At 44.3% G+C, this 22,877-nt stretch overlaps 1 protein-coding gene across 2 annotated transcripts in view; it reads right to left on the bottom strand.

The window, feature by feature from the left end:
* The window catches only part of LOC107385837 (carbohydrate sulfotransferase 11), a 29,299-nt gene extending 8,087 nt beyond the window's left edge, over window positions 1-21,212 (bottom strand). The window contains exon 1 of one of the 2 annotated variants that reach the window (XM_054748107.2): window positions 20,683-21,212. In XM_054748107.2, coding sequence (XP_054604082.2) covers window positions 20,683-20,815 — 133 coding nt within the window. In that variant the 5' untranslated portion in view covers window positions 20,816-21,212. The remainder of the gene's footprint in view (window positions 1-20,682) is intronic. The other variant, XM_015959976.3, reaches the window with a different exon arrangement.
* Between the last annotated feature and the right edge of the window lie 1,665 nt (window positions 21,213-22,877).

The raw sequence follows: 22,877 nt of genomic DNA, 5'->3' as shown, positions 1-22,877 counted from the left end.
CTGTATTACGGCGTGAGCGCAACAGCAACAACTTAAGATCGATGTGTGAGCAGCATGAGAGGTAGGGTGTTTTCATCTGAACCCTTAAAACCTCCAGCAGGCTACGCTGCACTATTGACGTGTTAGCACGCGGCGCTAACAACTTAGCAACGTGACATGTCTCGGAGAAAGCGTAAAAACACGTTGGACACTTCTTCTGAAGCGGGAAAATAACACCTCTTCTTAAGCAGAGCACGACGTCGCCTCGGCTCGTTCACGGCCGAACCGGTACCGGACTGGGCTCGATAACATTGACCCAGCACAGCCACTGGGTCGTTGGAGCTGCCCCGTGACTGCCTGATGGAAAACCAGCGGGTTTCATCAGGCTCGTAAAGTTTGTTTTTGCTGGGGACCTCCTGTATTTTACCGCTCCCTCCTGCAGTCTTCCCCTATTAACATTTAAAATGATTCTGTAAACTCCGTGTGTCAATAGAAACAATCTCTGCCTCTGCCAGCTGCAGTAAATGTAGTCTCCAAATAATAAATAAGAGGTGCATTCATCTGTGTATCTCCTTTGATCCGCATAAGTGATATTCTCAGCACCAGAACAGTGAAGCAAAGAAACAGATTCCTGAGTTTGTTAGTAATTTTATTTATTAGGTGCATCTGTTCTATTTTTCTCTGAAATGAGAGCAAATCAGTGCTTCTATGGGTTGTCTCCAATCTGCACTGGAAAATTTTACTTTAGAGACGTGTCATAATCCCCCCCCCCCCCCCCCCCGCGCCCCCCGCCACAGCTGGAAAAATTCCTAGGGGAAACACTGCTATGTTTGATGCTCCTTAGCTTCAGTTCTTATCTGAATCTGGGTTTGTGTGTTTCTGGAAGAAATAAACAAAACTAGAATTATATTTAGTGAAGATCTGCATTCAAAACCATCAAGTCTCATTAAGCCTGAATAATTATGATCTGCTTCATTTTAGGCTCTAAAGCAAAGGCCTCTCCAGGAAATCAGGATCAACAGGAAGGTGGGAGAAAGCAGTGACCTCTGAGGGCTAATGTGGCCGCGGTCTGAGCTGAAACCTACAGAAATATTAGTCCCAACAAACGATGACGTCACCATAAATAATGAACAAACCAAAAACCTTACAACACACATTCTACACGCTACAGCAGCGGGTCCTGGGCGCCATGAGGAAGCTGTGTGCTGTATTAAATAACAGTTATTGTTTTGATGCTAGAGGTGCCGCGTGAGTGGATTTTCTGCTGTAGGAGGGAGGAGCAGAGGCTGAGGAGAAAGTTCACAGATGCTATAAACTGGCTCGTAGTTTGGTGAGATTAGCGGCTTTCGAAGGGTGGTGGTATGTTGGATGTTCTGTCAGAAGCAAATGCATAACCACGATAAATAATATTAGAAACCCGGTAGACAAAAGAACGCTGCATGGTAATTACAATACTCGGGACCGTTTTCTGTTTAGCAGCTGAGCTCGTGTGGCTGTGTGCACAAAGAGATGGTTACACAATCAGAGGCTATTCTTTTGGCATTAATCTCCTGGTTTAACAGATTCACCTCCTCTAAGGAGCTGCATGAAGCCAGAGAAAATAACTGCCAGGAGGACAGCTCTCCTCTCTGGAAACGAGCAGTGACTCAGGGTGATGACATCGACACACACACACAGAGGCGAGGCAGCTTTCTCATAGCACGTTTCACACACAGAGGCAATTCAGTGTGCTTTCCTTCAGCAAGAATATCAAGAACATTCAAATCAACGTGACAGAAAATACACTTTAAAATCTAAAAAAGAGACAAAGTTAAAGTGTGAGCAAATACAGCGCAGAAGGTGCAGCACGAGAACATTTATGCAAAGGCTGATGAAAACACGAAGGTTTTTCATTCTGATTTAAAAGTTTCTAGAGTTGGGGCACATTTGAGGTCATGAGGAAGCTGATTCCATCTGTGAGCAGCATAGTAGCTAAAAGCATCTTCACCCTATTTGGTTCTGAACCGGTTCTACCAGCTGACTGCTTCGTAAAGATCTCAGAGCCCTGCTGGTTGTCTATACAGGAAGGAGATCCGACATGTATTCCGGTCCCATGCCATTGAGTGATTTATAAACTAGTAGGAACACTTTGAAATAAATTCTGTAGTTTACTGGTAACCAGTGTAGAGATGTAAGAACAGGAGTGATGTGCTCGGTTCTCTTGGTTCTTGTTAAGACTCTAGCAGCAGCATTCTGAACAAGCTGCAGTTGCTTCACAGCTTTTTTGGGAAGATCATTCAAAAGACCACTGCAATAGTCCAGCCTGCTGGAGATGAACACATGAATGAGTTTCTCTATGTCGTGTCTGGACATGAGACCTCCGAGTTGTGCTGTTTGATGAAGACGATAAAATGCTGATGTGACCAGTGAAGCTCAGGTCTGAATCAATTATGACACCAAGATATATAACCTGGGTCTTTGTCTTTATTCCTCTGGAGCCATGCTGAGCAATAACCTCCATCTTCCATCTTTCTCATTTCCAAATACAATTGTTTCAGTCTTGTCTTTGTTTAAGTGGAGGAAGTCTGACTGCACCCAGTCATTAAGTTGCTCCAAACACGGATAGAGCGAGTCTAGGGGAAAACACGACTCATCACAATGATGTTGACAAAAAAAAAATAGTCGACTATTAAATTAACAGTCGACGCATCGTTTATTTCATAAACATTTTTTTAACCTCGCCAGCTGCGGCTCGTTCGGCGGTTGCTTCCAGCCTCTCTACTCGGCAGCCGCTTTAGCTCCAAGGCGCATGCGCAGTAGTGGCCATCCACATCCGCCTTCGTCACCGGAAAAAGAAGACATGGCGAGTCTGCAACGTAGCTCAAACGTTTGAATCACAAGATTAGTCGACTAAACGTCAACAACAATGGCGATTAGTCGACTACTAAAATAGTCGTTTGTTGCAGCCCTAGTTCGGAGCTTGTAAGCTCCATACACCTCACACTCGTGCGCTGCTGCAGCGTCATCTTTCCGGCTGGATGACTGAATGTTCTCATCAGAGCCAATATTCTGATTCATAATCAGAGACAGTCATGACCAGGCAAAGAGAGCAGTCAGCAAAGACCAGCCCTGCCTGCATTTGTAAGTTTATCCCCTCTAATATTCGCCCTCTTCGTGCTGCTCTCGTCTCCTTCTCTCGTCCTTTCCCCAACCGGGACCTTACGGCAGGACGCGGTTTTCAAACTCTAAAAACTCAGAAACTTCCAATACAAACACACCCATTAACTGCTGCTCTGCCTGAAGTTACACATCTCCACCATCTTCTGGTGTAAAGTAGTAACTTCATGAGGGATCATATTTGTAGCTGTGGCTCGTTAAAGTCAGCAATGACGCTTGTCGCAATATTGCGACTGGCGCTTCAAGGTTTAACATCGCTATCAGCCCAAAAAATGTATATCGATGCATCCTTGAGAAGAACTGAGGAAAGTCCCTGACTAAGGTGAGACGGCACATCAGTCAGTATTCACGGGAACGGATTTGCTCTCTGGAAGGAACAAATATCAGTTAAATCTGCATATCAGCGGGAGGATATGGAGAATAGGAAATAAAACTACAAATTATCCAGCCATCCATTTTTATCCAGGGTCCAGTCGCAGGGGCAGCAGCCTAAGCAGAGGCCCAGTCTTTGGGAGCTCATTAAAACAGGCAGAATTCATCAATCCCACTTTAGGATTATTAAAGAGGTCCTGTTGTGTTAATCTGTTCAGATAAGCATGCAGCGTCGTCATGGTGCTCACACAACCTGAGGCTGAGGAAGCACCAGCTCTAGAAAGGCTGATGTATGTCCGTCCTGTCCCGGCACTAAACAGGGCTGGCTCTGTGTTCAGGGTCCGGTGGGAGGACTTCCCAAAATCTCTTGCCAAAGAGTGGCTTTACTCAGAGAGACACTATAAAAGTGAAACCCTGATCCTCTCAGGCCACAGATTTGTGTGTAAAGGGTGTTAGTGCAAAGGCACGTGGGTGGTGTAGTGTCTGTTTATTGAGTTTTGAAGGAATGCAGATGTGTGTGTCCCTCTGATCCAGGGAGGAGTCATACGTGGATCAGTTTAAACTAACGTGGTGAAACGAACCATCACAACTGTCACATGATCACAACTATTTGATACTAATACGAGTCGTTTAGGTATCTGCAGATACAAGTTTCAAGCTTGTTTTATTCTTGTAAACTGCATACTCTAAGTCCATGAAAGTGAGTTTCTGCAGTGGATCGGTGTAGGGACAGTTTATCTACACAGATCATCGGATGGGTTTGTCTCGTTATTCCTGCAAACAGATGTCTTAAAGATGCAATGGCAAAGCTGCACGACAAATCAGCTTAAACATGATTTCATGGCTCCTAATGACGTTCTTACATAGTTTAGCTATATACACTTAGTGGAGATTTTAAAGAAAATAAATGATGAAGTGGTTCTCTTGCATATGTCTAAAAGCCTCCGTCAGTAACACGGCTCGGACCGAAACCAACCTTTGGTCTCACCAAACCTTCTCTGGGTCCTCCACTTATTACGAACTCACTGGTGTGAGGGGTCCTCCGCTCAGTAACATCAGAGGAGAAACCGCCGGCTGCTACCGCTTCAGCTTCAGGACAAACTACCAGAGTCCCAAAAAGAAAAACACCATTTGTGACAACAAGAGATGTTTGGACCTAGAAAACTGGTGTTTAGCACCATCTTGTTTACTCTGGCAATGCCGGTTCCGATATCAGGCGGACGTGGCCTAAGGATGATAGCCAACGGGACGGGTGAGGGTTCTGTGACCGTGTTTGCGTTTAAAAGCTAGCTTGTTTAGCAGATGTGCTACTGCAGCCTTAATCTTACTGGTAGGTTTTATAAAACCAGGTTCTCTTGAACGTTCTTTGTTTGTATCTGATTTCACAACCCAGCCATCTGCTCTGGAGGTCATTTTCAGCACGATTTAAAGCTGTTGTGTGTGTTTGTTCATCTTGCAGATGCTGGATCCAAAGCTATTAATCTGTTGCATGCTTTGGGTCTGTAGGAGGAGGAAACCAGAGTACCTGGAGAAATCCTCACATGCTAACATGAGGACAGCATGCTAACTCCACACAGAGGCGACAGCTGGGGTTCTCGCCGAAAGGCACCAAGTGCATCGCCATGCAGCCACTGATAAATAAATCTGCTAGCGGCACAAAAGGAAGAAAACATCAAAGATTTACCATCAAGCAATGATTCTCATTGACTATAGTGAGCAGTGACGTCAATATTTTACCACCTCAGAGGACTTGGCTGACCCTGACTCTGTAGGATTGTGCTCTGAACCTTTTCCCTGTGGACAAAGATACTTGGGCACATGGTTTTGATCATATTCAAATAACAAGCCAGAGCTGTAGCAGTCAGCTCCAGCAACGCGGGGCCATAAAAGCACTGCTGTAAGGAGAGAAAGCACCAGATAGACCAGCTGGAAGACAGACAGAATCTTACAGCCTGCAGAACAAGGTATCATGTTCAGATCATTAGTTGGTCTTTTGCCATTTTCTAATTATTACTAATTTCATTTTTACAGTCATATCCCAACTGTTAGATGTGAATGATGAGATAAGAGCTGTGTGTTCGGGACACCTTAGAATGTGTGATCGGACACCAACATGTGTTGGCTGTGCTTCATGTGGTCTAATGAGGCTGAAATGCGGAAAGACTAATTGTCAGTGATGGCATCATGTCAGGCCCAGACAAGGCAGGAATGAGCTGACGGTGAGTGATAAAGGCAGCCGCCTGAAGCCTGAAACCAAAGTGTCAGGATCTGCTTGTGAGTGGGTTATTAGATTTAACTAGCTGAAAGCTGTCACTGCACATCTGTATCAAGAATCCTAATGGCTGCATATAAATCAGTACTTCTTAGTGTTTCTTCCAGGACTCTGGAAGATGGAGATCCTGGCAGCACCATAAAATGCAAGAACACATTCCAGACCGTGTTGCACCTTAAAGTCGTCTTCGTCAGTACCTGAGGCTGTGAGAAGCTCCTGGAGCTCTGAAGGAATTGGGGGAAACCCCGTGAGTGGAACAAATAAGATTGTTTTTAGGATTATGAGGCATATGTGATGTACACATATGCTACATCCACACTGACCCTACTATATCATTACTCTTAAAGACTAGTGCTGCACCTCCAGTGTGCAAAGGTACAAACACACTACTTTTGGTACGTGGCTGCCATCATACACTTTTAAATAGGCTTTTAACTCACGGTGTGACCTTTAGCCCAGTTGGAGAAGGAAAAGGGATGTTAAAAAGCTCCAAACGCAGACAGGATTGGCCAGCGTTATTTCTGAGAGCAATTTATTTGAATTTAAAGCCGACAGGCAGGTTTACCGTCTGAGACGTGTTGCATTCCAAGTACCAGAGGCAGACCTTAAAGTATCTGTGTTCTTTCTCTAACTCCAGGCTTTCGGTTTGGTACATTCTGACATAATAACAGATATGTGGATGCAGCTCATATAGCTAGCACGTGTAGAACTTGCTTTTGCTGCTGCAGGAAGCTTTAGGGCATAGGAACATCGATATGAATGTTGGAACGTTTCTGTGGTTTTTAAATGCTCTTTTCTGACTGATAATCGGCTTAATGACTAAACCAGTAAACTAAAAACAGTCAGTCAGCTGCAGGCAATGCCTGATCTGACCTCAGATATTGTCTCAGAGTCCAAATCAAGGTATTGATAGGCGACAGAGCCATATTGTGACCCTCAGGTCCTGAACTCCATTGCTGACCTAATGTTTATAGTCGTCATGGTCTGCGTCTCCCTCATGTGTCTCCTTGGGTTCTCCATCCCTCTCTAGGTTCTCCTTATGGGTCTCCTAGCGTCCTCATGTGTCCTTGTCTGCATCTTCCTCATGTGTTCCCTGACCTGCAGCCCCTCTAGGTTTTCCCCCTCCCCAGGTATCCCCCCAGGTCCTGTGCTCCCGTGGTGTCCCTTATTCACACCTCTGTAGTTTTTTCTTTCTGTAGTTTTTTTCAAGAGGTTCAGCTTTTCATGTATTAGTCTTTTTTTAGTGTGTTTCTTTCTCCACTGGCTTTTTAGTTCTCCTCAGATTATTAGTTGTTTATCTTAATCTTCTTGTCTTCAGGTTTTGCTTTTACTCTTAGGTCAAGTTATTTTCCCCTCCTCAGCTCACCCTCCCCTCACTGATTAGTTAATTGATTTCACCAGGTTTCTCTCCCCACACACCTGCAGCTCATCTCCCTCTCATCCTGCCCCAGTGCATTTAACCCTGTCTGCGTCTCAAGCCCTGTCCACACGTAGCCGGGGATCTGCCAAAACATAGATATTTTTCTACGTTTTGGCCTGTCATCCACACGAAAACTGAGTTTTTTCACACGAAAACGGATCTTTTTAAAAACTCCGGCCAAAGTGAAGATCTGCGTTTTCTCCGTTTTGGGTGTCTGCGTGTGGACAGACAAAACCGGAGTTTTAAGGTCCGCAACGTCACTTTCCGCGACAAAAAAATGCTGACATCACGTGTGCGACCTGTGTTTACACTAGCCGACAGCATGGATGCCCTCAGAGCTGCGCTCGCTTTATCAATTGTCCAAGCGCTTTTTGCTTGTTTGTTTTTGCAAGCGGAATTACTGCTCCTTGCGGAAGACCACAGACGAAGTACGAGGTTAAGAACGGGGGAAGTACTGCCGCCTGCAGGTCTGGCATGTCCTTAACAACGTATTTATCCAGGTACGTGTGGACAGAGTTTTTTTTAAAACGAGGTGGTGTGGATGCAAGTTTTTGGAGGGGCGGATATTCTTTTTTTGTTTTTTTTTAAACGGCTACGTGTGGACTAGGCCTCAGTGTGGTGTTGGTTCATGTGTTTGTGTCAACCTCGGCTCGTCCCCCTCTCTAGCTTTAGTATCTCTAGGTCTCTTGTGTTTTTGGAATCTCTAGGTTTAATTATTAGGATTTTTGGATTTTGTTTTTTGGCGCCTCATTCTCTGGATTTACTCCTTATTAAAGGATTTTTACGTTTTTCCACCTCCTGCCTCATTATCTGGTTCTGCATCTTGGGTCCTAACCTCTCTCCAAAACCACCTCATGACAAATGTTTACATCAGCCATACTGTAACATGACAACAACCTTCAGCTGGATGTGGAGACCAGCTACCATTCCTAGTCTGAGTTAGGTCTTTAACAGTAAAAGTGAAAAGAATTCTCCACTTCAGTATGAATGACGTGAATTTGGTGTCCCTCGTATTCCTGCAGTTTGTGTGTAGGGATTATTTACCAGTAACACAGTTAAAGTGGGTCTGAGCTAGGGATAGACTGATTTATCAGTCGGCCGCTAAGCCTTCTTAGTAAAGCTGACTTAAAGTCAGGCACATCTGTAGGCAGCCTGGTGCTGCTGCAGAATTTAATTTAAATGTATATTAACATTTTAACACCGAGTTGTGCACAAAATGAAGATTTAACAGATGGTTAAATTCAGTGTTTAAAAGAACTGAATCAGCTTCAAAAATGTTGTGCATCCACTTATGTTGTTTGTGACATTTTAGCATGCTAAAAAGAAAACTTGTAGATACTGAGCATGAAAATAGGCAGTACCACGGTCACCTGACAATGACCACTACATATCTGCATCGCTTCAACATTAGAAAAACCAATATTGGTCAACCTCAAGTCTGAACACTATCACTGTAACATTTTTCCAAAAAAAATTCATAAAAACTACGGAAAGATGGTTCAACAAAGGTGACACACAGAAACCAGCTGGAGATAAGTAAAGAGTACTAGCAATGACTGCTGTTTATAACAGGGTTTGTAGATATTCTGGTCATAATAGGTCATCTGTTTGTAGGAGTAACAAACATGAAGTAACTTATGTATTTATGGTAGATTTGCAGGTCTGTGTTGTAAATAACTGGAAAATAAAGGAAATATATTAAGACTTAAAGGGATATCCCACCAGAAATAGAAACTGTATCTGTTGACGTATTTCCCAGAATTAGATAAGTGAAGAAAAAAAAACATTTTTAACCAGCCCAGTCATCCTCCTGACCGGCTGTACACCTTTAGCTTTAGCTTAGCATTAAACGCAGTAAGTGAATGGATCCAACTAGCATTGTGAGTAAAAACGTTCTTAAAATCACTCAGAAGTTACCGTATCCCAGTTCTGCTTGGTGGCCTAAATAACCAGTCTGGGTGCAACTTAGTGGGGCTGACATCATGGCAGCACTCGTGTATTTAATGGTCTGGTTGGGTTCTGGTCGGGGATGGGGGGGGGGGGGGGGGCACCTGTTCAGTGCCACTATATATATATATATATATATATATATATATATATATATATATATATATATATATATATATATATATATATATATATATATATATATATATATATATATACAGCTGTTATAGCTTCTTAAAGAGCAAGTCACCCCCTACCAGGGTATTACTCCACTCCCACTTCCTGTTTGAAAAATGCAACACATGCCATTGCCTAGCAGACCGAGAGGGCAGAGCCGTTAACAAATACACACACACACACACACACACACACACAGGCTCACAACGACAATGTGACATCATTCAAGTTATTTCAATTCAAGGTTATTTATATAGCGCTAAATCACGACATGAGTCATCTCAAGGCACTTCACATAATAAACATTCCAATACAGGTCAGTTCATTAAACCAATCAGTAAAAAGTTTCTTATATAAGGAACCCGGCAGGCTGCATCAAGTCACTGACTACTGTCAGAGTCTTTACTAGGGCTGTCGCGGTAACCGCAAAAATGAAATATCACAATATGAAGAAGCCCACCGCGCTGCATCATGGGCCACTGCGATTACTGAACTTGGTTCAACTCAATGATGCATGTTGAGAATGATGGCTGCACTGGTATCAAAACGAAACGTTACTTCGCTCCTTTGGGAGCACTTTGGTTTTCAGTACGTCAGCTGCTGCGCAGCCAGAGTCCTTGGCCGAGACGGAGCTGCCACCAGCGGCAAAAAAATAATAATAAACGCTCCGAGACCTGCTGAAGTCCCGGACAAGCACTGCTTCTGCAATCGTCCCGAAGTGAGTTTGAGCCGAGCTGGAGCTCACTCGCTACCTGCAGGAGGAATGCATCCACCCTAAAGAAACCCCCCCCTGACATGGTGGAGCAACAACCGGGAGAGATTCCCTTTGCTCGGCAGAGTCGCACGCAAGTACGTGTGCGTTAGTGCAACGAGCGCACCATCCGAGAGGGTTTTCAGTGTTGCTGGAAATGTTGCCACCCCTCTCAGATCCTCTCTCAAACCGTATATGGCTAACATGCTGGTTTTCCTTGTAGGTAACAAGGACGTGACCGAGCTATAAATCACCGTCATTCGTGTGTGTGAAAGTGAAATTGAAATGATAGTGCGCCCGCCCCCCGGCGCGCGTGCGCCCGGTACATGTAATTTTTATGCTTGATTTTAAACAACTAAACAAAATGGGGACTTGTTTCTTATTTGTTAGATGCTGCAGCCAAATTTGCATTTAAAAGTTTAACCATCTGAATTTTGTTGTTTTTAAGTTCAGTCGGACTCCGACTGTCGGAGAAACAAACGTTACTGCGATCAGTGTTGTTACTGCCCTTTGAGCTGCATTCAGTAAAGTGTTATAAAAGAAGGCACGGCAATTTTTAACCTTTTTTAAATGTGTAAGCATTATGTTTAGATAGTACTGCAATAAAAAAAGGGCTGCAATAATATCGCACACCGCAATATTAAGCCACCCTGAATCACCGCAGGGGGAATTCCTCACCCGCGACAGTCCTAGTCTTTACAGCACTCCTCATACTAAGCAAGAATTTAGCATATGGTACCAGCTAACGTTCTAGGGTACCTCTTAGCCAATAGCGATGGCAGGTTTAGATTCTTTTTTTTTTTTACCGTGTCCTGTCTGGCTGTGAAGCAAACAGAATTGATGTCTGAATGCTGGTAACAAGCCTTACAGATTTACTCTCAGGTGGAGCATCAAAGTGTCTGCTTTTAATGTCACACCTGATACTTAAAACTTTATTGTTATTGTTTTTGAATGCTTTGTAATTCCGACCAGACCCGGAGACAGAGGTGAAAGAGAAAGGAAAAGACAAAAAGAGAGGGGGGATGGGGGTGGGGGGTTCCACAAAAATGAACAATAATGAACAAGAGTCTGCTTCTAGACCTGCAGAAAGAGACAAGAAAAAAAAGCAAACAAAAAAAAACAAAAAAAATGGGACACAACAACAATACAACAAGATCAAGCTATCACTGCGTCAACTTGATGAAGAAATATATAATCAACATTGCTTAACTGAAGAATCACAATAATAAATCACAGTGCATTAAGTGCCCATCATAGTCTTAAGACCTGTGTTGAACGTGCCCAAGTCCATACTTATGAGAGCACCATGTGAGCACCTGTGTGTGTACACGCGCTTGTTTATGTAAGGTTTCTCTATAGGAGCATCCAATAGAGAGTGTGAGGGACCACAGATCTGCCCCCCAAAGATGTGTAGGAGACGGGGGCAGCTCCAAGTCCCAGAGATCCAAGCGCTGCCCCAGAACACAGGAACCCCAAGGAGACTGCAACCAGAAAGGCCCCCGCCCCCCTCGAGAGGCACAGAGGATTGCCCCGGGGGGCCACAACCAGCAGCCGGCAGAGTCCCGGGAGATATCAGCGGCAAGCCCACAGGCCCGCCCGCAGCCTCCCACCCCCTAGCCGGCCGAGCCTGGGACCCAGGGACCTAGCGACCCAGGGGCGACCACCCCCGCCGGAGACCCAGCAGAGCCCAGGGACCCAGACCCCACCAGGCCGCCACCGGGATTGATCAGGTAGACGCCAAAAATCTTAAACCCCTGGACCTGGGAGCCACGAACACTCAGGCAGACCAAGGCACCACAAGGCACGAAGTTCTATATCATCAAAAGAAGTACCAGGAGAGGGGAGGAGTCAAAGGCCCCACCTGACATATACAGTCATACACAAACACACAGTCACACACTCCCTCCCTCATGCTCACACATGCACATACAACCAAAGACTTACAAAAATGCACGCCGGACACCCACTCATGCTCCCCATACACACCCTATTCACTCTGGTACCGGCACTGCTGCACATGGGGTACAACCATCACCGGTTACCAGAGTTTGACCCTTTCTGCTGGGGTGCTGATGAGCAGGCTCCCAAACCAGACGGCCAGATCTCCCTCCTAGCCTCCAGCCCCAGGAAGCCAAGCAACAACAGAGGTGTGCTAAGACCCCTAGTCTCCCTCCACCTGCTCCAATATAGTGTTGTGTGTTGATGAGGTGTATTCCATGGCTGTGGTGAGCGGGCAGTGCGGGCATTGTCTGGCCTATGCCAGCTGATGCCACCACACCACCCCACTTGACCCACAGCCCTCGGTGTCTAAGTGCGGTATCAAAGAAGGGACTGGGGCGGGGTCGGGTGGAGCATGCGCTGACGCTGATGGCCGAGCACCGGATACACGGCAGCGTTTCAAGCAGATGGCAGCTCGTTAACAAACATCCACACTTAAGATGCATTTTTGCCTAATTTATTAACTGACAACTCAAAAAATAATCTGGTAATTATAACTCACTCAACCTGGAGGTAAGTGAAGAAAATTTAGAAAGTTTACAGAACTATATTGACAGAATTTTTGAGTTTTTCGTTATGGGTCCGAAGAAATCAGCAGCTGAGCCCGAAACACCTGGGACCAAGAGGAGCCATCCTCAGGACTCGCCTGAGGCCTCATCTCCCCGTAAGGACATATTACAATTATTAGATTCAAAAGATAAACGGCTTCTGGGATTTGAGGGGTGTCCATCTGCTTGAGGTTCTACACCAGGAGTTTCAGAACCTCCGTCAGTCTCTGGAGTTCAGCCAGGAGCAGGTGGAGCAGGTGGAGCGGCTCGCCGCTGAGAACGAGTCTCTGCGAGAGTCCGTTTCTTCCCTGGAAGAGGGAATGATGCGGATCACCCAGGGCAACAAGATTCTGAATGAGACGGTTTTGGACCTTCAGGCCTGTAGCATGAGGGATAATTTGGTGTTCGCAGGCCTCCCGGAGCAGACAGGAGGGACAGAAAACTGCGAGCAAACAATCAAGAACTTTCTCCAGACAGAAATGAAGATACCCGAAGAAACGGTAAAAAACATCACCTTTCACCGGGTACATCGCCTTGGAGCTAAAAGAGGGGACAGCAGAAGACCTCGTCCCATCGTGGCTAAATATGAACATTTTAAGCAGAAGGATCTTGTTAAAAGCCACGGAAGAGAGCTCAAAGGAAAAGACTTCAGCGTAAATGACCAGTTCCCTAAGGAAATTCTGGATCAGCGCCGAGTCCTCTTTCCGCTGCGCAAAAAGTTTATCCAGGATGGGAAGAGGGCTGTCATCTCGGTGGATAAGCTTTACGTGGACAATAAATGGAGCGAGGAGTGACAGACTGGCTGTATTAGCCCAACATCAGGTCAGACATTTATTATTCTTATCAGGATTCACTGGGTTTGATCACGTCAGGATTAAACAGCTGCTAAATCCGTATTCTAGATGATGAGATCACCTGTTCATCACCACCTCACACCTCTATCACCTTTTCTTTTTAGTTCTTTCTTCTTTTTTAACCTGTATCTGTACTTTCCCTTTCCTATTTACCTGCTTCTGTACCTTTACACCTGTACGGCACAACCACACAACTTTCCAACACTGCGTCAGACTCGACACACACACACACACACACACAAATATATATATACTAAATCCACAACACAATATCATAATTTATGCATCTAATAATACAACCACAAACACTATTGGATCATTATTATTATTATTATTATTTTTTTTTACTTTTCTGTTATTTATTAACATACTATTTTATACATTTACATACTTATTCCATCTTATCCACATGAAGGCACCATATTTTAGCTACTCTCACACACCTCTATGGGTGCACTAAGATTTATCTCATGGAACGTACATGGAGCTGGCTCCATAGAGAAAAGATTAAAGATTGTTGATCAGCTAAAGAGAGTGCAAGCAGACGTAATATTGTTACAAGAGACTCAAAGATCTGCCACATCCGCAGATGAACTTAAAACACCTGAGTTTCCCAGCATGTTCGCTGCCTGCTATAACTCTAGGCAAATAGATGTAGCTATTTTAATACACAAAAACATCAATTTCACAGTATTGGACACAGTTTCTGATCCAGAGGGTAGATTTATAATGTTAGAAATATCTGTACAGAACCAAAGCTTATGTATTGTCAGCATATACTGTCCAAATATTGATGACCCTCCATTCTTTCATAATTTTTTCTCTGTACTCTCCGAACACTTGGACTGTCCACTTATACTTGGAGGTGATTTTAATTTTTGGATGAATTCCTTAACAGACAGACTCAGTACAGCTGGGACTCAGCGCAATTGGCAATCCACTAACATAGTTAAACAGTAAATGAGTGATTATGGGCTTTGTGATGCATGGCGATCTCTTCATCCTAACCGTAGAGAGTTTACTTTTTTTAGCACGTCCATCACTCTCATTCACGTTTGGATTATTTTCTAGTCAGCAGCTCATTGTTGGCTGACATTTCAGACACTGAGATACACCCCATAGCTGTCAGCGACCATGCTCCGGTTTCTTTAACTCTGGTAAACAAGAAGACAATCCCACCAAGCAAAAACTGGAGGTTTAATACATCACTGCTTAAAGATGAAGGTTTTAAAGAAATTTTTAAAAAGGAGTGGGCTTTATATTTGGAACATAATGACCTGCCTGGAACATCAGCATCTGTTCTCTGGGAGGCAGGAAAGGCAGTGATGAGAGGTAAAATAATCTCTTTCTCATCACATAAGAAAAAAACAGAAAACAAACGTATTCAGGAGTTAGAGGAAATCATTAAGACTTTAGAGGCATCCACAGAAGAAGAGTTAATGAACAAATTACGTAAAGCTAAATTAGAACTTCATGGAATTATTGACAAAAAGACACAATTTTTAGCACAAAGACTACGAATAGAAAACTTTGAACATAGTAATAAATCAGGTAAATTTTTGGCTAGCCAGTTAAAAATTAATAAAGAGAAAACTACCATATCTGCTGTTAAAGACTCAACCGGGAATATAGTTTATGACCCTGAAAGCATAAACAACACTTTCAGAGACTTTTACCAAACTTTGTACTCACCAACCCATCAGATAACGAGATCAATGAGTTCCTTGATAGGATAACACTTCCTAAATTATCAGAACGCCAAGTTACAGTCCTGGACTCGCCACTAACATCAGCTGAGCTCCAGGAAGCCCTTAAATCCATGACTAATAGGAAAGCTCCAGGTCCAGATGGGTTTCTAGCAGAGTTCTACAAAGAATTTTGGATCATTCTGGCTCCAACATGTTTCAGAATGGTGAGAGAAATCGAAGAGAGCGGCAGATTACATCCAAACATGAACTCAGCCAATATTTGTCTCTTGTTAAAACCAGGCAAAGACCCTGCATTTCCTACCAGCTATCGCCCAATTTCCCTTATTAATGTTGATCTCAAAATAATTTGTAAAGCCCTGGCAAAAAGATTAGAGAAGGTAACCCCCTTCATAATACACCCTGACCAAACTGGTTTCATCAAGGGTAGACAGCCATCCACTAACTCACGTAGATTACTTAATTTGATAGATTTCTCTTACAGTAGAAACATAGAAACTAGTATATTATCTCTAGATGCAGAAAAGGCTTTTGATAGAGTTAAATGGAAGTTCTCATTTGCAACTTTACATAAATTTGGGTTTGGGAACTTCTTCATAAACATGCTACAAACATTATACAGTTCACCAACAGCACGTGTCAGGACAAACGACCAAATATCAGCTAGCTTCTGTCTTCAGAGGGGAACCAGGCAGGGATGCCCACTCTCCCCCTCACTGTTTGCTATCTTTATTGAACCACTAGCAGCAGCAATTAGGCAAACGGGTATTAAAGGGATAAAGTGTAAGAAAATAGAACATAAGATGAGTCTTTATGCAGATGATGTTTTACTCTTTCTCTGGAATTCTCAATCAACTCTCTCTCATTCAATAAAACTGATAAACTCTTTTTCAAAAGTTTCAGATTACTCTATAAACTGGTTAAAATCCATAGTTCTAACAATTAATTTCTCTTTTGTCAATTTGCTTAATACACAATTGGAGTCAGGGAATATCACATACCTGGGAATTAATGTCTCTCCCAAGTTAGCAGATCTTACCAAACTAAACTACATCCCACTTTTAAAGAAAGTGGAAGATGATCTTGCAAGATGGAAATCCTTACCAATATCACTCATGGGGAGAGTTGCTGCAATTAAAATGATGGTCTTACCCAGAATAAATTACTTATTTTCAATGATCCCAAACAAACCACCAGCTGACTGGTTTAGATCTCTGGACTCCTCAATTACCATATTCCTTTGGCTGGATAGACCTCCAAGAATTTGCTTAAAAACGCTTCAGAAGACCAAAGACAGAGGAGGACTGGATCTACCCAACTTTTATTATTATTTCTTAGCCAACAGGCTGCAATATATACCAAGATGGTTGCAAGATAACCCACTAGATGAGGCTTGGTTAGATATAGAACAGACACTTTGCAATACGATAGAGCTTTCAGACTTACCATTTATTAGCTCAAGCATAAGAAAACATGAAAGCTTCAAAAGTATTAGTATCAGCACCTCTCTGACAGCATGGTGGGAGTATCTTAAAATGACAAGAGTCTTCACTAGTACCATGCAGACGCATACCTATCTGGAATAATCCTGATATTTTGCAAAATAATAAAATGATGAACCTTCCGGACTGGAAAAATAAAGGAATCCTATAACTGGAACACATATATGAAGGATTGGACTTCATCCCATTTAATAGAATAGTCTCCCAATTTGGAATGGATAAGAATAGCTTTTTAGAATACCACCATATTAAATCTGTAGTCAAACAAAAATTTAAGTTCAATAAAATAGAATTAAAAACACCACCAAGGGTATTAGACTTCTATAATCTCAAACCCCCCAAACTACTGTCTAAAGTATATAAGACACTGCCCAAAATAGGCGACAGAATAGCAATCCCTATTGAAAAATGGAAGGTGGATCTATCAGTCAGCTTTGACCAGAACTTCTGGTCCCAAACTTGTTTAAAAACTTTTAAAATGATCAGACACTCCAATTTACAATTAATTCAGTACAAAATTCTACACAGAGTACACTATACAGGATGTTCAAGATGGGGTTTGTGTCGTCTGACACCTGTACACACTGCACAAACAACATTCCTGACAATTACATTCATGCACTGTGGTCCTGTCCACCTGTCCAGGAATTTTGGGGTAGTGTATGTGAGGATCTGTCAAAGTGTCTGAAATGTCATATCCCAACCACCTCCTCTCTTTGTTTACTGGGAAACCTGGACGATGTCTCGAATGAAACATCTTTGGTTCACGTGGTTCTGACTGCCATATGCATCTCTAAGAAAACTATCCTCTTGAATTGGAAAAATAGAGATACTCTTTGCATCAACCAGTATGGAAATCTTTTGTTAGATCATATTACACTTGATATAGCCTCTGCTTCCACTTCAAATCAATCTCTCTGGGCTCCTTTGATCGGTTCCAGCACATAGCGATGAAGGGGGACCATTGATGTTGTCCTGCGGGATGATGTGTGTGTGTGTGTGGGGGGGGGGGGGGGGGGGGGGGGGGGTGTCTGAGTTTGGAGTATCCGGATGTACCCTGGGGGTGGGTTTACTGGGGATGTCTGGGACAGGGGGGCCGTTGCCCCCCTCTGGAGTGGCTTGAGTTGCCTCGGGGGGTGGACTACTGGCGGTTGTGAGTGGGGCCCCTTGGAGGTCTTGGCGGCGGCAATGGGTCACTGCCTGGCAGCTGCATTGCCCCTGGGCGGGTCTGGGTGGGGGCCTGGGGGGGGCCGGCCCCGTGTGGGGATCTGGGCGGGGCCTTGGAGGTCGGGTCCTGACATGTATGCTGCCGGGAAGAAGGCAGGAACAAGCACCAGTGCCTGGCCCGGGTTCAGGGGCCTCGGGTAGACCTTGGCTCCTCTGCTGTCCCATCACAGGGGAGGGGGAGGTCCAGGAGGGGGAGGACCCAACCTTACCTGGATGTCCTATGTCTTATATATTCTGGAAGTTGTGCAAATGCAGGGATGGGCATAGATATTCTGCTGGGGTGGGGCTGGGTTGGTACCTTCGGACTCCGTGAGGCTCTGTAATGCTGCTGCTTTGGGCCCTGGCAGGATGGGCTGGGGTCTCCATGCCCTGGGTGGCAGTTTGACAACAGAGGTGCCTATTGGGACCAGTGGGGAGCTGGCTCCCTGGAGGGCTAAACCCAACCAGCCATTCCTCCCCATCCCCGCATATTTCTCTCCTCCTGCTCCCTCACATCATCACACAAACATGCACATAGGAACTTGGGGGGTGGACAAGTCAGGGAGTGTGGGAATGGACCCCATTTCCACATTCCTGTGGCAACCTGCCCCCCCAATTTTATTTGCACCTTATACACTTCCACCGATGACACTCCATGCAAACACACACTTAGGGCGTTGGGAGTGAGCACATTCAACAGCACTTGGCAGGGGGATTTCTCAGCCTCCTCCCGAGTGCCGGTGCCCACTTCCAATTTTAAACTGCACTTAGGCAGGTTTATATTCAAATGCAGTGCAGAGTTTTTACCTGACAACGGCACAACACTGACAGTTGTAGGCAGAAAATTAAAATTTTAACAAAAAAGCACTAAAGTGCAAAACTATTGACTACACGTGTCTGTCGCACGATTAGACATGCATTTATATAGTATATCAGGAAAAGGGTAGATTTGGGGGGGGGGGGGTGACTTGCTCTTTAAGAAGGACATGGACATCAGCAACCTACTCACCCCTTTTCAGGACACCATTACGGGCAAAATGGCGTTGGTAAGAGTTCTAAAATTGAGTAGCGGTAAATTTTGGGTTTACCGCCAAGCCCTACTCTGTTGTAAACGTTGGGCTTATGTTAAATGTGTAACTACTGTGTAATGCCGACTTCTTCTCACTGCACTGTTTTCCCACCACCACACACAGGAACCTGTTCAGAAACATGCTCCCGCACTTATTTTAAAATGTAGGAGGCTAATCCTGAAAGATTTGACTTTTTCTACAAATTCACAAAATATTAGAAAATTATTATTATACTCACAAATGTATGGGCTTTTTTTGGCAGAATTAAGACTCCACTTTCAGAGAACATTGAAGACACTGATCTCAATTGTTTGGAGGCTTTTACCATTTTTACGTCTCTCAGACATGAGCCCTGTTTCACCTTCAACATCTTTACTATGCCATTGATTTATTATCCACTGATCGAGAACATTTTCTTGAGCCGTGGTAATGATTTTATGGGTGTGAAGTTAGTCTGATCCAAACAGGACACTGGCCTTTCATAGATCTCCATCAAACATGAAGACATCCCACATCCAGAACTAACCGAGTTCTTAGTTAGGAGTGTTCCCGTTCACAGTAGGAGCCATACATGCATTAGAGCCCTGATATGGGCCAGCAGGTCTGAATGAGGCTTTTGTATGTGGCAAAGTGAAACCTGGTGGAGGTGGAGGGCAGATTTCTGCATGAGCCAACCCCTGCTGTAACTGCTCCCAGCCATCCACCACAGAATCAGAGGGAACATCACGCTAATCATTCTGACAATGAATCTGTTCCTCAACGGGGTTCTGTGTTTCAGAGGGAAACCGGAGACACCAGACAGGACCGGCCAACATGATAGGGTGCCAAAATGTCAACAGTGATATAGACAAAGAGATCCTGTAATCAGGCTGAGAGCAGCTCTGTACTGGAATGAAAAACCTCTGTGCCACTTTATTAGGTACACCTGTTCAGTTCTTTAACATAAACAGCTAATCAGCTGATCACATGGCAACCCCTCTAGACGACAGCCTGCTGAAGTTCCATCTGAGCATCAGAATGAAGAAATGACATGGTTAGCAGGATCATGCCCCATGTCACAAAGCTCAGATCATCTCTGGTTTCTAGAACATGACAATGAGGTCACTGGAGGTCACCAGATCTCAGCCTCGAACCTTTGGGATGTGGTGGAACAGGAGGCTCCCGTCCTGGACTAAGCTGAGTGATGATGTCATGTCACATCTGGACCCGAACCTCTGAGGAACGTTTACCATGACATGAAGAATTAAGGTGGTTCTGGAGGAAAAACAGAGTCCAACCTCGTACTACCAAGGTATACGTACTAAAGTACTGTGTCTTTTATTAGTAATATAAAAGGATATTTATATTTATATTTATATTATAAGGATATTTTTCCTTCAAGACACAATTATTAAAACTGTCAGTGACGCCTTTGTGAACTCAAAGCTTTGTTACATGTAATTAATTATAATTACAGTAAGAAGCCCTGAAATAGATCAGGGAACCTTTAAAAACGCAGCCCATTCCCTTACCTCACATGTACACGTTTGGAAGTGTATGCAGAAAACCTGATGAATAAGGTCAAAGGTGGACCACACCTGGTCAATGTTTGACCTGATCTTCTTTTGTCTCCACATCAAACGGATCATTCAATGGTTTTTATAAGTGTCCCGGTGGTGAACTACAACCAGAGGTGTTTTAGGTGAATTTGTGAATGATCTGCAGGTCTGGTTTTTGGTGCTCACCTGGTTTCAGACTGCTGTTGAAGTAGAAGATGACCATGATGAAACACCCCAGACACAGGGCAAACACCATGGGGTTTACTTTGGGTTTCCTCATCCTGAGCTTCTGGAGACGACCGAGGTCCGCAGCTTTCATGCGACTAACGGTTTCTTGATGACCGATTAGAGCAACGATCCGGCAGGCTGACCTCTGACGCTTCTTATTATCCTGAGCATCTTCACATGTCCAGACCGGAGGACCGCAGCGGCGAGGCAGAGAAAAACAAGGCGGCGGCAGCCCCCCGGCTGCTGCTCTGGCTGTCGGTTACCGTCACGTCTCCACTTGGTGCGGTGAAAACAGCGGAGCCGGCTTCATTACTGCCGCCGTGGTCCGGGTGGAGGCCGCCGGCCGGTCGGTCTGTCTGTGTAAAACGGCATTTGAGACCTAACGGGGCCTTCTCCTCCGTTGGTTTACCCGTTTCTCCCCGACACCCCGTTCTCCCCGTTCACCGCTGCTGTGCGAGCTGGGGGTCAAGGTCCGGTCAGCGCGTCTTAGAGGAAAGAGTTCCGGTTCTACCTTTCAAAATAAAAGTTTCCCGTCAGCCCTACAGATTTCCACCCATCTTCTCCCTGCATAATGAACGTGACACGTGTGTGTGTGTGTGTGTGTGTGTGTGTGTGTGTGTGTGCGTGCGTGCGTGCGTGCGTGTGTGTGTGCGTGTGTGTGTGTGTGTGTGTGTGTGTGTGTGTGTGTGTGTGTGTGTGTGTGTGTGTGTGTGTGTGTGTGTGCGCGTGTGTGTGCGCTGTATATTCATTACCTTCTGGGGACAGTTTCTTGGGTTTATCCTGCAATGTGGGGACCTTTTGACCTTGTGTGGACATTTAACTGGTCAAGTGCCATGGGGGTTAAAGAACTCTAGAAGGTTCTATATAAACACAGACAATTTATCACTTTATTCCACATTTCATTTGAAGCTTTAAAACACCATGTTGGTACAGAGAAAAGTTGTAGTATTACCTTCTGAGTGCTCAGACCCTGGTTCAGTTTCAACAGCAGAAAAATGCCTAAAAATAGTTTATTGATTGTCCAACCATGAAGTGCAGTAGATCGGTTATTTTATTTTGAAGTCTTTCTAAATGGATATCCGGTGTTAGTTTGTCTTTTCCACTGACTGTCAGCGCTGCAAATGTTCACACGTGTTAGTGAGCAAACCACTGGATGTGTGCTAATACTAGTTTACCCATTTAATTATAGATTCACTAGGATAACTACAATAAAGCAATAACGTGTGTGTGTGTGTGTGTGTGTGTGTGTGTGTGTGTGTGTGTGTGTGTGTGTGTGTGTGTGTGTGTGTGTGTGTGTGTGTGTGTGTGTGTGTGTGTGTGTGTGTGTGTCTTCTCCATCCCCAGTGAGTCGTGGTGGATGGCTGCTTATACTGAGCCAGGATCCTCTGGAGGTTTCTTCCTCTTAAAAGGGAGTTTTCCTCTCCACTTTCGCTAAATGCTTGCTTAGTATGAGGATTGCTGTAAAGACTCTGACACTAGTCAGTGACTTGATGCAGTTTGCTGGGTTCCTTATGATTGGCTTAATGAACTGACCTGGATTGGAATGTTTACTATGTGAAGTGCCTTGAGACGACACTTGTCGTGATTTGGCGCTTTATAAATAAAATTGACTTGAATTGAATGTGTCTACTTAGTTGTTGTTTTCCCATTTTTAATGATTATTTCTGATTATAATCGGTCACTCTGTGTTTTTCATGCAGGCTGAACATGAAAATAGTCTCCTACATCTAGCTCCAACATTAGCTTCTGATAGAAGACAGACAGCGAAACTCTAGGATTTGAAAAGCCTGACAGATCTACGTCACACCATCACTCAACATTCATGGACCCACTTAACCATGTGGTCACACTATGTCCTTCGCTCGTTAGGGGATTCCTGTATTCTACTTGGAAAATCAAGACACTGGCTGCCGAAGTGCAAAAGAACCAAACTAGTTACTGGTTACGAGGTTATAAACACAGTTGGGACAGTGGAGAGATTCCTGTCGGGAAGAAATAAAAAATAGAATCTGATCAGTCGTAGAGTAACAGGTTATCATTTACATTTAAGGAGTCATTCTGGTTGGAGTTAGTTTTATTTGGAAATGTTGTCTCAGGCCCTGTCCACACGTAGCCAGGGATCTGCCAAAACGTAGATATTCTCCTACGTTTTG

The sequence above is a fragment of the Nothobranchius furzeri genome, chromosome 3, assembly GCF_043380555.1.
Source record: "Nothobranchius furzeri strain GRZ-AD chromosome 3, NfurGRZ-RIMD1, whole genome shotgun sequence".
NCBI lineage: Eukaryota > Metazoa > Chordata > Actinopteri > Cyprinodontiformes > Nothobranchiidae > Nothobranchius > Nothobranchius furzeri.
The sequence above is the reverse complement of the archived record's forward strand: the minus strand, read 5'-3'. Positions and strand labels throughout refer to the sequence as shown.